Source organism: Sinohyriopsis cumingii, chromosome 7 (genome assembly GCF_028554795.1).
Source record: "Sinohyriopsis cumingii isolate HCF-2022 chromosome 7, ASM2855479v2, whole genome shotgun sequence".
Lineage (NCBI taxonomy): Eukaryota > Metazoa > Mollusca > Bivalvia > Unionida > Unionidae > Sinohyriopsis > Sinohyriopsis cumingii.
In genome coordinates, this window is record NC_142967.1 from 92,199,594 (window position 1) to 92,213,936 (window position 14,343).

General features: G+C 33.7%; 1 protein-coding gene across 3 annotated transcripts in view; it reads right to left on the reverse strand.

Moving 5' to 3' along the window:
• LOC149795713 (uncharacterized protein ZK1073.1-like) overlaps positions 1-14,343 on the reverse strand; it is a 166,272-nt gene that overhangs the window by 82,635 nt on the left and 69,294 nt on the right. Inside the window, exon 5 of one of the 3 annotated variants that reach the window (XM_089965598.1) lies at positions 2,314-2,349. The exons of the other annotated variants lie outside the window; for them this stretch is intronic. Coding sequence (XP_089821724.1) covers positions 2,314-2,349 — 36 coding nt within the window. The remainder of the gene's footprint in view (positions 1-2,313; positions 2,350-14,343) is intronic. 3 annotated transcript variants of the gene reach the window in all.

Here is a 14,343-nt window from a genome sequence, read left to right on the forward strand (position 1 = left end):
ATAACAATTGCTCCCCTCATCACTTATGTCAGTTTATGCATGGTTTTCAACTACATGGCAAAACACTAATATGTTCATCTGAAATTTATGACCCTTAATCAGTACATTAAAATTTCATCTGAAATTCATGACCCTTAATCTGTACATTAAAATTTCATCTGAAAGTTATGACCCTTAATCTGTACATTAAAATTTCATCTGAAATTCATGACCCTTAATCTGTACATTAAAATTTCATCTGAAAGTTATGACCCTTAATCTGTACATTAAAATTTCATCTGAAATTCATGACCCTTTATCTGTACATTAAAATTTCGTCTGAAATTCATGACCCTTAATCTGTACATTAAAGTTTCATCTGAAATTCATGACCCTTAATCTGTACATTAAAATTTCTCCCAAATGCAAAAGAGCAGTCATGTTACTGTTTCCAACTAAATTGGATGTAATAACGACAATTTAAGATTTTTCAAGACTCTAGTCATTTTTCAATTTTTCCAATCAATAACAAGGTTCATCAATATGGCTGGAAACATGGGTTGGCTTATGCGAGGGTCATGCAGATTTTAAAGTTTTATTTATTCAGTCTGAGTGGTCAGCTTTTAAGCAAATGGGCTTATACGGACTATATATGGTAAATCTCGCCTTTGTTTTTGGTCTGCAGTCAATAATCTTTCTGTTGGTTACTACAAAGTCAGTTATGGGCCTGTAAAAAGTTTCAACATCAGCTTGCACAGAAACTTCGAGATTAAGTCGATGCTGCTGTGGTATTCTCACCCTTTTCTGATCTGCAGTCTACACTATTTCTTTTGGTTGCTACAAAGTCAGTATGGGCCTGTAAACAAAATCTTCAACATCAGCTAGCACAAAACTTTCAATACTATGTTACGCTGCTGCGGTGCCTGCCAGTGACAACTACATCACCATCACTTACCTTGCATTTGTCTCAGAAAATAAATACACAGACTGAGACTGGATAGAAATTTCATGACAAGAAACAATATTGAAAGTTAAATACAATAACAAAGTCTGAAACTTAAAGAATAGACCAGATATTCATTACTAAACCATCAATTACAAAGAAGGGGACAGACACAAAACTTGGGACATAAGAGTTACTGTAAACATATTTATCCTGATATAGGAAACCCTGCAGAATTATTACTTCTTGGTGATTCTTGTAATTTACTGAAGAAATGCAAGAAAATGATTTTAACTTTTAATCTTGTTTTAAAATTTAGCATCCTATCAATTTTTAGTTTTTTTTTGTTGAAGTCAGTCAAAAAATAATTGAACTGATAGTTGAGGAGTGATCAAAATGCCACATTACATAACTGACATGGTATATTAATGGAACTAATTTTCCAAAAGCAGACTAAACTTGTCACAAAACATCAAAGTTACGTATGGAGGAAAATACTGACCCAAATCGTAACCTCAAAGTACTATTAGTTTTCAATGAGTGCATATTGAAATCATTGAATTAAATCTGAACTATATATGCTGTTTGCAAGACTTGCTGAGAATATAGATTATACATTTTAGGAGTAAGGGCCATAATTTAACAAGAAAGTGTGAAATACAAATCCCACAAAAGGCAAATCCACTTCATGTAAAAATTACAGGTATACCAAAATCTTGCAACATCATGTACACCAAGTGGCAATAAGACCCATGATAATGGTGATCATAAAAAATAGACATTAAATTCAAAATTGTGAATTCAGTTTTGGGCCATTACTGTATCAGAAGATAGACCAAGCAGACAAAACCCTAACATGGATATCATACATAAATCCTGCCACTTTATACTAAACTTGAAGAATGTAGTGTTTTTGCTGGTTGCAAGGCAGAAAAACAGACTGGATTGACACTGAAAAGAGTTACTAAGTGTGTCTCTATGCATGTTTATCACCATGGAACTTTGGTCAAATCAGAGTTCTCATTAGTGAGAGTCCCTGCTTCCAGGATCTGGTCCTGGACATGACCTACTGGAAAGTGGTTAAATAGCTTTCTTTATTTTAGTTTTTGGCTAAATACAGCCCTTTAGTTCAACTATAAATCCTACTGACATATATGCTGATATGTGTAGATATGACATGTTTTATTTACCACAACAAAGCTGCATGATGAAAACAAAAAAGGGTCCAATATGAAGCTTGAATACTTCTACTAACAGAGCAGTTATACATACACCAAACATACATGCTGCATGTACAGCTGACTGGTTAGGGTTCATGGTATCTACAATACTCAAGCTTCTACAATACAGAGGTTTAGTTCACTTATCAAATATTATCGAACAGTAATTACCAAACATTCAGCCCGGTGCTTTTCCTCTTTGGAGCCCTGTAATTGAGTGTGGGAGAAAGGATAGTAAAAGTTTACATTAGTGCCAAGAATAGTACAATACCCAATATGCTACTGTATATATACTTACAACACTGTTACGAAGAAATGGCGGCTCACTTTTTCACTAATCCATGTCTTCTAAATGAAACTTAGAAATGCTTAGCAAACAAAATTTGTATATATTAATTTCACATGCCACCCAATCCCCCTCAGTCTCAAATAACATACTAAATGTACTTGAAAACAATGTTGTATCTTATCATGTTGGTGCTAAAATTGAATAAAAATCACATGACAATACATTATTATGTATACAGAGACAATTTTATAAAGTACCTTAGTTGTCACTCATGTGAGATAACAAGTGGCAGTGCACTGACGATATTCACTACAGTACTAGTTTGAGGTACCCTGATTAAATGTACATGTACTTTTTCCAAAGCTCAATAACGAAGATAAGAGTAGTTGAATATAAGATGTTTTCTTTTCCTGTTTTAATACCACATATATTTTATTGTGTGGTGCAAATAATGTGATATTTAAACAAGTGGTGAAACCATGAATTAAATTATATCATTTGGTATCAAAAGATGAAATATATATGTTATTAAGATAGGAAAAGAAAATTTCATTTTGTAATATATCAAACCGATCCAGAATCCATGCTTAGATGTTAGAAGATTAGTGGTAAACTCACTTTGCAGCTAAACACACACCCCTTCGATAATTCATCTCACTTTCCAAGGCTGGTCATATAAATATCAGTGACTTACAAGAGCGATGGGATTTGGATTCCCAAACCTGTTGCAGTAAATTACTATTTTGACATTTTTATTCTATTTGACCATGAGTCCGATTTGCAATGCATCACAGTGGGTTTATCATTGTTTCTAAGTAATGGGAAATAACTTCATAGAGATGTGAACGGTGTCAAATCAAATTTCTTAAGCAAAAGTTTATTTCCATATCTGAATGGTAATGCAGCTTCCATTTATTTGTTTAAGTTCACAAAGAGCTTCTTTTTGTTGCTGCAGGTGTAAATTCTGTAAGCAAACACAATCAAGCATCACATGGCATGATGGGAAATCTTATATTTTCACATGCAAAAATATAAGGATATATTTTTCACAAGTGAAAACATAGGAATGAAAAAAATATGGAAACTATTCCCAAGTAAGTTTCTATATTTAACACTTAAGAGTATAATAAATATAGTTAAAACAATACAACTGCCAGAATTAACACAAATAAACATGTCAAAATCAGTTCCATGCACCCTGCCTTGGCTTGTGTGCTCAACATCAAAAGGAGCCAACACAGTAATACTGTAACACCAAGACAAGTGGTGACTGAAGCACATCAACATGATTTTTTAACTTAAACCACTGTCCATAAAGTTGCACCATCAGTACGTTTCAATGATCATGGTGTTAAGAATATTCAAATTTAACTCAGATCCTCAAAAGAAATGTCATTTCAAGATCCTGTCTTTTCAGGATTATTCACGCTGCTAAAGCTTGCATGTAAACTTGTTAGACTCGATGTCTGTTTAGTAGTTTTTTCCCAAAATAGTGACATATGAGCTTTCGTGTATACATGTATATACATATTTTATTTGTGTCTGTGTTCCAAGCAATAGTTCAACCTATTCCTCTATCAACAGTATAAATTGGGAGATATTACATCGCATGTACTATGTTTAATGTAGATTACATTTTCAGATGGACTACAACTCTGTGTGTGTGTGTGTGTGTGTATGTGCATGTGCATATGTGTGTGAGAGAGAGATATATATTTGGATTTTTAATGTAGCTTTAAAAAATTTCAGTTATGTATATCGCTACAATGTCTGGAGTGTAGTAGTTTATAGTGATGTCTATCACTGAGGCATCATGCCACAGAAATATGGCAGCCGCATAATGTCCCACCCAGTCACATTATTCTGACATCAGGTCGACCAGTCCTAACAATAACCTCTTAATGCTGAGCACCAAACAAAGCACCTGCTAGTACCATTTTTTATAAGTCTTGGTATGACTTGGCCGGGGTTCAAGCCTGTGAACTCCCACATCCGAGGCAAAACTGTATTTAAATCTTATATTACAGAAGACTGCAGAGAATAAAGTACAATATTTTCATAAATGTATTATGGACACAACTTTTACTTCAATGAAGGATCTACATAAAAAAGAACATTAAATCTAATTTTCCTTGACTATTTCATTGTCTTTTCTTTAATTATCAATGCATGTAATACTTTATCACTTTCTTTTTTCTTTATATCCTTGAGGACAAAAGAAAAATGTGTGTTTTCAGTTGGTTGACCATTCCTGTTTTTTGTTCCTGACCCTAGTACATGTACTTTTTTTTCCTCCCAGGTTTAAAAACAAAAGGTTATCAAAATTGATTTGTGCATTTAATTTAGCTGGTTTTACTTAGTACGTGAAGCATTTAGTGCATTATATATTAGTGATAATGTTAAAAAACAACAAACTACCCTAATTTTACAACCAGTGCAATATTAAACACACATTTTTGGGGGGCCTGATTTAAGTTATAAGTTAGTTAAAGTAATCAGTAGCAACCAGCTACATGCAAACTAACATGTGCAATTAAACAGTATTAATGATTTCTAAGAAAATTGTTCCAAAAATGGTTAAAATGAAATAAACACATGTAAAAGGTATTTTTTTCTAACTACATCAGCAAGGAAATGGGGGTGAGTAGGCTTTCTACATCACAATTGTTACTTACTGGGTTTTTAAATTTTCAGTCTGGAAGAACTATGAAATCCACAAAAACTGGTATCCCATAGTAACAAAACTAAATGGAAACCACAGTACAGGAATATTATGAGCAAACTGACAGAAATACAAGGAGATATGTACTCTTTAATGGAAAAATTACATATTTAAATATTAAAACATGATTGCATATTGCAGACCTGTTAATGCAGAAATGTCAGCAAGTAATGGGCAATAAAATACAATTTTGGTAGTCTTGATGAAAATTTAAATTCCAAAAGTAACTATCTCATATTATTTCTGTGGTCTTGATAACTGAGTTGCATATATTATTTAGGCCCTCAAAATTATTTCGGAAAAGACAACTGAACTTGTGTAACGAAAGTACTGGTAATAGCTGTTTGGAAACAATACACACAAAAACAAAAAAAAAATGCTGATCACCACCCACTCCCCTTATCAGAGCATTAGTAGTAGGGGTGGATTCAACCACCGCAGTAAATTCATAAAAGTTAAATTATAACACCAGGTCTATTTTTAAATCAAAACCATTTAAAAAGTACAATAGATCATTACCTAAACATTATGTTTATTCTTGATATTTAGCAAGAAACAAGATCTGTCACAACCAGGGGCTCCAAGTGGCCAAGTGGTCTAAAGCACTCACTGTTACAGATCACTGACATTTCACCTCTGTCAGCACGGGTTCGAGTCTCGGGTTTGGCTAATGTGGATATGTGAGAAAGCTTGACAGTAGCTTCTCGTGGGTTGGTGGTTCTTTTCGCGGGTTTTCCCGGGTTCTTCCTCCTTCATTAATACTGGCTACCATGTATAACCTATCTTGTACTGAAAACTGGCATTGAACTAAACAGCAACAACAACAACTGTCATCACCCAATTTGGCACAATGCAGCCATTTCAGTTCATTTACACAATAAGAATTCCATTGTTTATGAACAGTATCTCATTTTATTCAATGACTAATTTTTTACCATTACATTACACTGTTTTCTGCTCAGTACTGAAGGTAATACCAGTAGCAACAACTTTGAGGACATTTAAATTCTGAAGATCAGCACACAAAAAAAGAACTAGACACAGCCTGCCTCTCAAATGTTAGTACAAACAGTATTGATGAACGTTCTGAAACAATAGCTTCTTTATTTATAACAGTGCTTTAACATGAGCAGTGCTGAAAAGGAATTTTTTTTAAAGTAGTAAGAGACATTGCTCACCCAGCTGCCATTTGCCTGAAAGACAAATGTAAAAGCAATGGGCCAAGAAATCAGTACCAGTCTGAAGCTTCCTGATATTTAAAGTGTTTTTTTTAAATTACTGGCAGCCAGAGTGCATGGCTGATAGGCATTAGCTGTGCAAAACTTAAAGGCCTTATGCCAGGATGCCTACTCTGAACATTGGTCAACTTCTAGCCAATGCTTTTTGAGAAACTGTTCCCAATTTTTTTTTTTTTTTAAGCTACAATGGCTAATTAATGATGGATCTGCATCATTTTTATCTTCCACGCCAAATGCTTTCTAATTAGTTTATAACATTTGTATTTGTACATAATTTCTGAGAATTAAGTAAAATGTGAGGCAATGAATATCGTAAATAGCAATGATGTTGTATCAAATAAAACACAGTAAATGGTACCTTACATGCAATTTAATATGATGCCGATTATGGCAAATTCATTAAATACAATGTCTGAAAGGAAAAAAGGCTGTGCCCATGGATCAAAATCCTATATCAGAAACAATGTTAGAAATAACTCAGCATCAGGACTATAGACTATTTAAGTACTGTCTCCAAATGAATTTCAATTACTAGATGACAAGCAAGTAGATGACCATTTAATATGTGCTAGGTAAATGACATTGTTTGCAAACCTAGATGTTTAGCTGCTGGAATGCCAGAGATGTAAGATGCAATAATGCATCATGTGTCTTTAGAAATCAATATTAGAATATGAAATGCTGTCCAACTTAGATTCTATATAGTACCATGTGGCATGCAGAGAGATGATGGAGAAATGGAGATTGAAGTTACGTGCAACAATATAATGCATGCTTATGAGCAGAGAATAGCAAAGAATATCTAAGCAGGAAAATGAGATAAAACTGAAATGCACTGAGAAAGAACGATGTCAGACTGTGAAGCAAGAGCCTGACCAGTCAACAAAACACAAGGAATAAAGAGGTCAAATGTAAACACTGAAAATTCACAACAAATAGTTACCAAAGTCATAACACAAAGAAGACATAAATTAGACTAGGACAATTGCTTGTATCTTGCTGCATACAGTTTAGGAGGCATTTTTTTAATAAGAAAAGTTGGCAAACCTATTTTCTAAAGGATCTGGGCATGCTGAAACTGAATATTTTGTTGTCATGCTCTATTTTGATGTATTAGGACTGAAATTAACATCCACAAAAAAAATAATTTAAAAAATGGCTGTCATGCCAAACTTCAAACGCCTATAAATTCTGAACAGGAAGTCATGAAGCCTTGATCTTTGTGTATAATACCATGTTTTTTATGCCTACAAACACTCTGAATACATCAGAATATGGCAATGTCCAGTATATATATAAGTGGAAACTGTTATTAAGAACAAATAAATTGAATTTTTTTGTGTAATACTGTTTTTTTATGCCTACAACACACTGAATACATCAGAACATGGTAATGTTCAATATAAATATATATATATATATATATATATATATATATATATATATATATATATATATATATATATATATATAATATATATATGTATCTATGTATGTATGTTATAGGTGGAAACTGTTATTAAGAACAGCTAAACTGACATTTTTTAAGCAAAAACGATGTAAGAAATATACATATTTCTGATCCACAATTTACTTATTGAAACATGTACGGGTACAGTGCAACCTGCTATAACATGCCCACGGTAACGCGAATTTGGATATAATGCGGTCATGGCATGGCTCCTGAAATTGTATATATATTCATTTGCACATAAAAAAGTACTTTTTGTTGAAAGTACATGAAATAGTGTATAAAAAATGTATTATCATTTTGGGGAAGAGACTGTGTATGAATTTAAACATAATACAATCATGGCATGGTCCCTGAAATTTGAAATACATGTACATGTATTTTTCTTATACCTGGAAAAATGTTTTCTTTTTTCAAAATATGAGAATTAGTGTGTAAAACATTTATTTTCATTTTGGGGAAGAGTTCGCATATCAAATCGAATATAATACGATTGTGGCGAGGCTTCTGAAATTTAACAATTTCACCAGATTCTTGAAGTGTTATGACAAAATAAACATTATCACAAATGTTACTTATTACTGATCCATGAGTAAAGCCAGTAAGTCTTTGTGATTGTCTTCAATTAATTTTGTGTACAATCATTGCTCAAACAATAACCGACATGTGTTTCTTCTTTAACTGCATACACAACCAAGCGGCAGACAATGCAGTGGTTGATAAAAGATTATCAAAATTTAATAAACATCAAAAATTGAAAACTGCCAACATTTTTGCTGGACTTTGTGGCGTTATTTGATGCAATCAGTTGACCAGTAAATTATGTCTGCTTTATTAGCTGGTCAAATGAGAGAGTATAAAATTGTGATGTGTTCAGCTTAAAATGTTTTTTAAAAGTGACTCTTGACCACTGCAGGGCTACTGCACTTAGTTCTCTGGTTTTACATGTGTATGGTGTTTTCTTACGAACTCGTTATGAATTTCCTATTTTTTATAAAAATAATTTACCATTATGGAAAAGCATGTTCACAAACGCCAAGTCATTCACTGCATTTTGCACACTGATTTGTAGTTTTCACACGTTTCTTTCGATTTTCACAAAATCTGAAGCAAATTTTATATGCATGCTAAAAGCATGTGTTGATTGTTAATTATTCTTGCTGTAGTCATTCAAATAAATAGGCAGAGAAGCATTAATTATTGGAAATTTACAATGGATAAATAATACACGGAAATGTATATGAGAAAATTTTAACATAATTAAATTTGTACAGACACCATTCATAGACCCTGGAATGTAATGAACTGTACATGTGCTTCGTCTTTCTTAACCTAATTTTGCTGTTAATTTTTCCCATCGAATTCAGACACATAATGATCTGTGCCAAAATTATTAAATAGTTTAAATATGTATGCAATTTTTGCAATGGAATTACATGTATTATGGATTAATTGCAAGCCCCGACGGTACGATATCAGATGGCAAGTAAACAGTGCTGATACTCTGTTTGTGCTATATATTAAACATTGCATTCAGACATTATGATCCGAGACAAAATTATTGAATATTTAAAATCTGTGTGCAATTTTTCAATGGAATTACATGCATTATGGATGAACTGCATGCCATGATGGCACAATAGTAAACAATGTTGATACCCTATTCATCATATACATTAGACATGTATACACATATATGTGCCAATCAGTTGTTCTCTGAAAATAGGAAAATAATGTCAAAACCCAGTAATAACATGCCCCCGCTATTAAGACAATCCAATATTTTGGACCCCAATTATCGCATTATAGCGAGGCTCAAATGTATACTGATTTAATTCACAAAACCGACATTAAATACAAGATGAAAACTATCTACTCATAACATTATAGTCACATAACATTAACAGGTAGTCTTTGCAGCCAAATTTATTCTTGAAAATGCTGCTAGTATTTACAATTGTTTCGCTTAAGAGAAAGTGTGCTAGGTCTGCCTTGTTAGCTGACACTGCTAGAAAGTCGGTCCAGTTGCAAGGACTGGCACTGTTCCATTATCCACTTTTCTTTTAGATGATAATATTTTGAGAATTCCTCCTGGTACCTGCCTTTACTGCAAGTTCACAATACTGATCAAAGTAACAATGACTCTGTCAAAGTGTCTTCATGCATGAATTAAAGGTTCAACTAATGCATTTGCCAGTTCACCAAAGTTAACATCACTCCCTACAATACAACTACCATTTGTTCCTTCTGCAATTAGCAAACTCCTTGCTCTGTTCAGGGTCAAATCGGTTGAAGTTTTTCTTTGATTCCTTGAGAACAAAGTTAACAAAGTTACAATTAAAACTCATCTTTGGCTTCATCCTGTAGCTGGTTCATCTCAGTCAAGTGCACTGGACCCCAACTTGCATAATTAGTGTGATCATAGCAATGAAATAATGGAAGTGTTTACCGAAAAGCAGAGGTGAAGCTCCAAGAAAGTAACATGCTGGGCTGCTCAGAATGAACAGGAGTGGTATGCAGACCATATTCATACACTATACTACCACCAATACTGTAAATTCATGTCCTCATCTAAGCTGAGTATAAATGCTACCTTGTGATTACAATACTGGGTGGATCTTATTGATCATGTGATTGTGCTGCATTCACTATCTTCCCTCAGCCCACGGTCCTACTCCTCTAGATATGCCAGGAGTTCTGGAAGCAGACGCCGACAAGAGCTTACAGCGCGAGTTGATGTGCATGTAATCTCTTTGTTAAATCTCTTCCAGACATTACTGCTTCATCTGAAATCGGTCTCAAAATTCCACTCCCTATTCTAGTGTATTCAAGTCCAGATTCTTAAGTGAGCTGTCACGAAAATTTACTGATGTATGAAAGCCTCTAAATTGTGAAATCAGAACATCTTTGTACTGTGGTATTATCCATTGCAGCTCCATCATTGCAGGAAAATGAGCCTAATCAACTATAAGCAATGTATGTTTTAGCTGAAGAGACTGCTACATGTAGAACAATTGTATTCAACATTCCTATGTCATGTGCATTGGCTTTAATAACTGGCAAGTATCTAGCTGTTTTTATTTTCTGGATCCATCTGACTGTTTTTTTGTTGAAAGATGTCATGGTGGGTTTTGGCTGTTGAAACTTTGTATATTTTAACTAGTTGTTTCTTAACATATAAAAAATATTGAAACTTTGGCAAATCCCTGTTTGCAAATGATTTGGGTAGGCTGAAACCAAAAAGTTCTTTTGCCACTTTCTATTTTAATGTTTAGTGACTGAAACTGCCAAAAAGAGAACTTGTTTATAGTTCAAGTATCTGTACAATCGGCATGATTGAAAAGTTGAACACCATTTTGTAGTGAACACATGTATATTTATAATACATATACCCTGATATTTTTAAATCTTTATTTTGATAGTTAATAATCCTTTCTTTTTGTTTGATATTACTGATATAATAATAATAATAATAATAATAATAATAATAATAATAATAATAATAATAATAATGACTTTATTTAATGAAACTCATCTGGTCCATTGACCAATCTTCCATGAGGCCTTCTACAATGACATATCCATTATAAATATATAATCACAATTTTTACCAGATGAGGTGTCTTTAGACAACAAATGCTATTAAAAACAAGACAATGATCCACTGCTACAAAAAAAATTGCACTAGGCTTCAAGGATGAGTATATACAAGATTCATACAAAAAGTAGTAGCAGTGTAAAACATTTTAGGTGAGTATATGATTAACAATGCTGTAAAAAGTTGTTGTTGTTGTTGTTGTGGGGTTTAACGCCATTTTTCAGCACGATGGGCTATACATGGCGGCCAGTATTAATGGTGGAGGAAGAACCCGGAAAACCCCGGAAAGAACCACCGACCCACGAGAAGCTACTGGCAAGCTTTCTCACATGCCCACATTGGCTGAATCTTAGACTCGAACCGCCGCAGACAGAGGTGAGATGGCAGTGATCCGTAACGAAGAGCGCTTTAGACCACTCGGCCACTCGGGGCCCCCTGTAAAAAGTAGTTAAGTACTGAATAAAACCAAATCATACAAGTGATTGTTTCTGAAGATGTTGACTAAGCAGCTTTTTGAGAGCTTGGCATGAGTCAGCTGACTTTATATTAGGTGGAATTCCGTAGTTTGGCACGAGAAAAAAAGCAAAACTCTTCTTATAAAACTCCGAATCTGGTTTAGGAATACGTACCAAGCCATACAATACTGATCATTTTTACTAAATGTATATTAGTCAAAACTCAACTTAATAATAATGATAAACTCTTAGTTAGGGTCTTCTGCAGATCGGACAGTAGAACTATGGATATTAAGGCAAATTTGAACAAAATTAATGTTAGCGGCATCCAGTTTCAGCCTTTTGAGGATAATTTCAGCTCCCCAGAGATATATAGGGAAATCATGGAATGTTAATAGGATTACTACTTGTTCTAAAATTTTAAGAAACCAACTAGACGGCAAGATGATACATCAACAATATAAAATGGGAGATAATACATTTGCAATATAAACTGGGAGATAATACATCAACAATATAAATTGGGAGATAATACATCAACAGTATAAATTGGGAGATAATACATCAACAATATAAATTGAGAGATAATACATCAACAGTATAAACTAGGAGATAACACATCAACTGTATAAATTGGGAGATAATACATCAACAGTATAAATTGGGAGATTATACATCAACAGTATAAACTGGGAGATAATATATTAACAGTATAAATTGGGAGATAATACATCAACAGTACAAACTGGGAGAAAATACATCAACAGTATAAACAGGAAACAATATATTGTGACAGATATTAACAATAACTGGAAGAAATTCCCTGTCGAGATGAAGGAAACTAAAGATAGATATGTCCCTAAGAATGAGGTATACAAGTCCAATAATAAGAAAGGGAAATATCCACTGGACAAGAAGACTGATGAGAGAATAAAAAAGAAACATGCAATTTCATGGAAAGAAATATTAACAAAAGACCCAAAGTAAGGAAAGAATATAATAAAATCTGGAATTAGGTATAAAACTCAATGACTCATAGATCAAAGGAGACATAGGGGAACCATACAGCAATCCATCTGGACTGCATCGGTTATTTCTAAGAGACAAAAAGATTGCCTCTGATGTATGTCAGTGCAGTGATTTACAGAAAAATTATGCATTTTATTTGCCAAAATTTTCTTCTTAAAAAAAAGAAACTTCAAGCTATTCAGACCACCTCAGCTATTTCTATAATTAAACTGACCATAGGTGTTACCAAGAAGTTACCAATGAAACAAAGATCCCTTGAAAAGACTTAACACTTCCTGGGTGAAAAGAATTTCCAAAACTTTCAATATACCAGTAACACCATTTCTTACCTTTAACTCCTGTGAGTCAAAATCATCTCTAATATTTTTTAGCAATACAAATTCTCTGAAATTTACTGCCATGGTGGACATATTGGATATCACATTCGCATTTAGGAGAAAAGTAGACATCATGCGCAGTCCTTCAGTGACTATCACCATTTCCACTTTGGACAAGTAGACATAATTGAAGTCTTGTAGTGAAAAGTCATGTCAATGTGACCATCCACTGGAGGGGTGGGGGGGTGACGGTGTAGTGACAGCAAGATTTTCAAGACAGCTGTTGTGGCAGCAGTGTAGTGGATGGACAATTGCCACCAGTTTTATTTAGCACCAACTAGATCTCACAAGAAGTCTATTGGTTAAAAGCCCATGTTGATATAACCATCTATTTGGGAATAGAGATAACAATATTACGTAACAGCCACCACAGTGGCCATATGGAGAGTCAGTTTGCATCATTTGTATTATGGACCAACAAAACACCATTAAAAACTCTTTCTGATTTAAACACAGTGTTAAAATGACTTTCTATTTAACAGGAGTGCATCATAATGATACCATCACTTTTAAGATGAATGTCAGAGAGTACCAGTTTAGTTCAAGATCAAAGACATTATAAATAGTTTTCTTGTGAAAGAATCAAAAACATTATAATTAGTTTTCTTGTGAAAGACAATGTCAAAATGACTCCTTTTTTCTGAGTAGCAAAAACAAGATTTTCAAGATGGCTACTATGGTCACCATAATGAGTATCAGATCTGCAACATTTCTATACAGACATTATAAAAGACATCTGGCAGAAGTATAATGTTGATATGAACAGCCATCTACGAGAAGTAACCATAACACAATTTTCAAGATAGCAGTTGTGGTGACAATAGTGACACAGTTTTTATTTAAGACTAATTAGGCAACATAAGAAGTCTTTCACTGAAACCCCATATGATATTATGGATAGTGATAATGATGGCCACTGAGGTGGCCATACTTTAAGTCTGAGCGGCACCATTTTAATTAGGACCAATTAGTTATCACAAATCTCAGTTTTAAAAAACCATGTTGATGTTGCCATCAGTTCA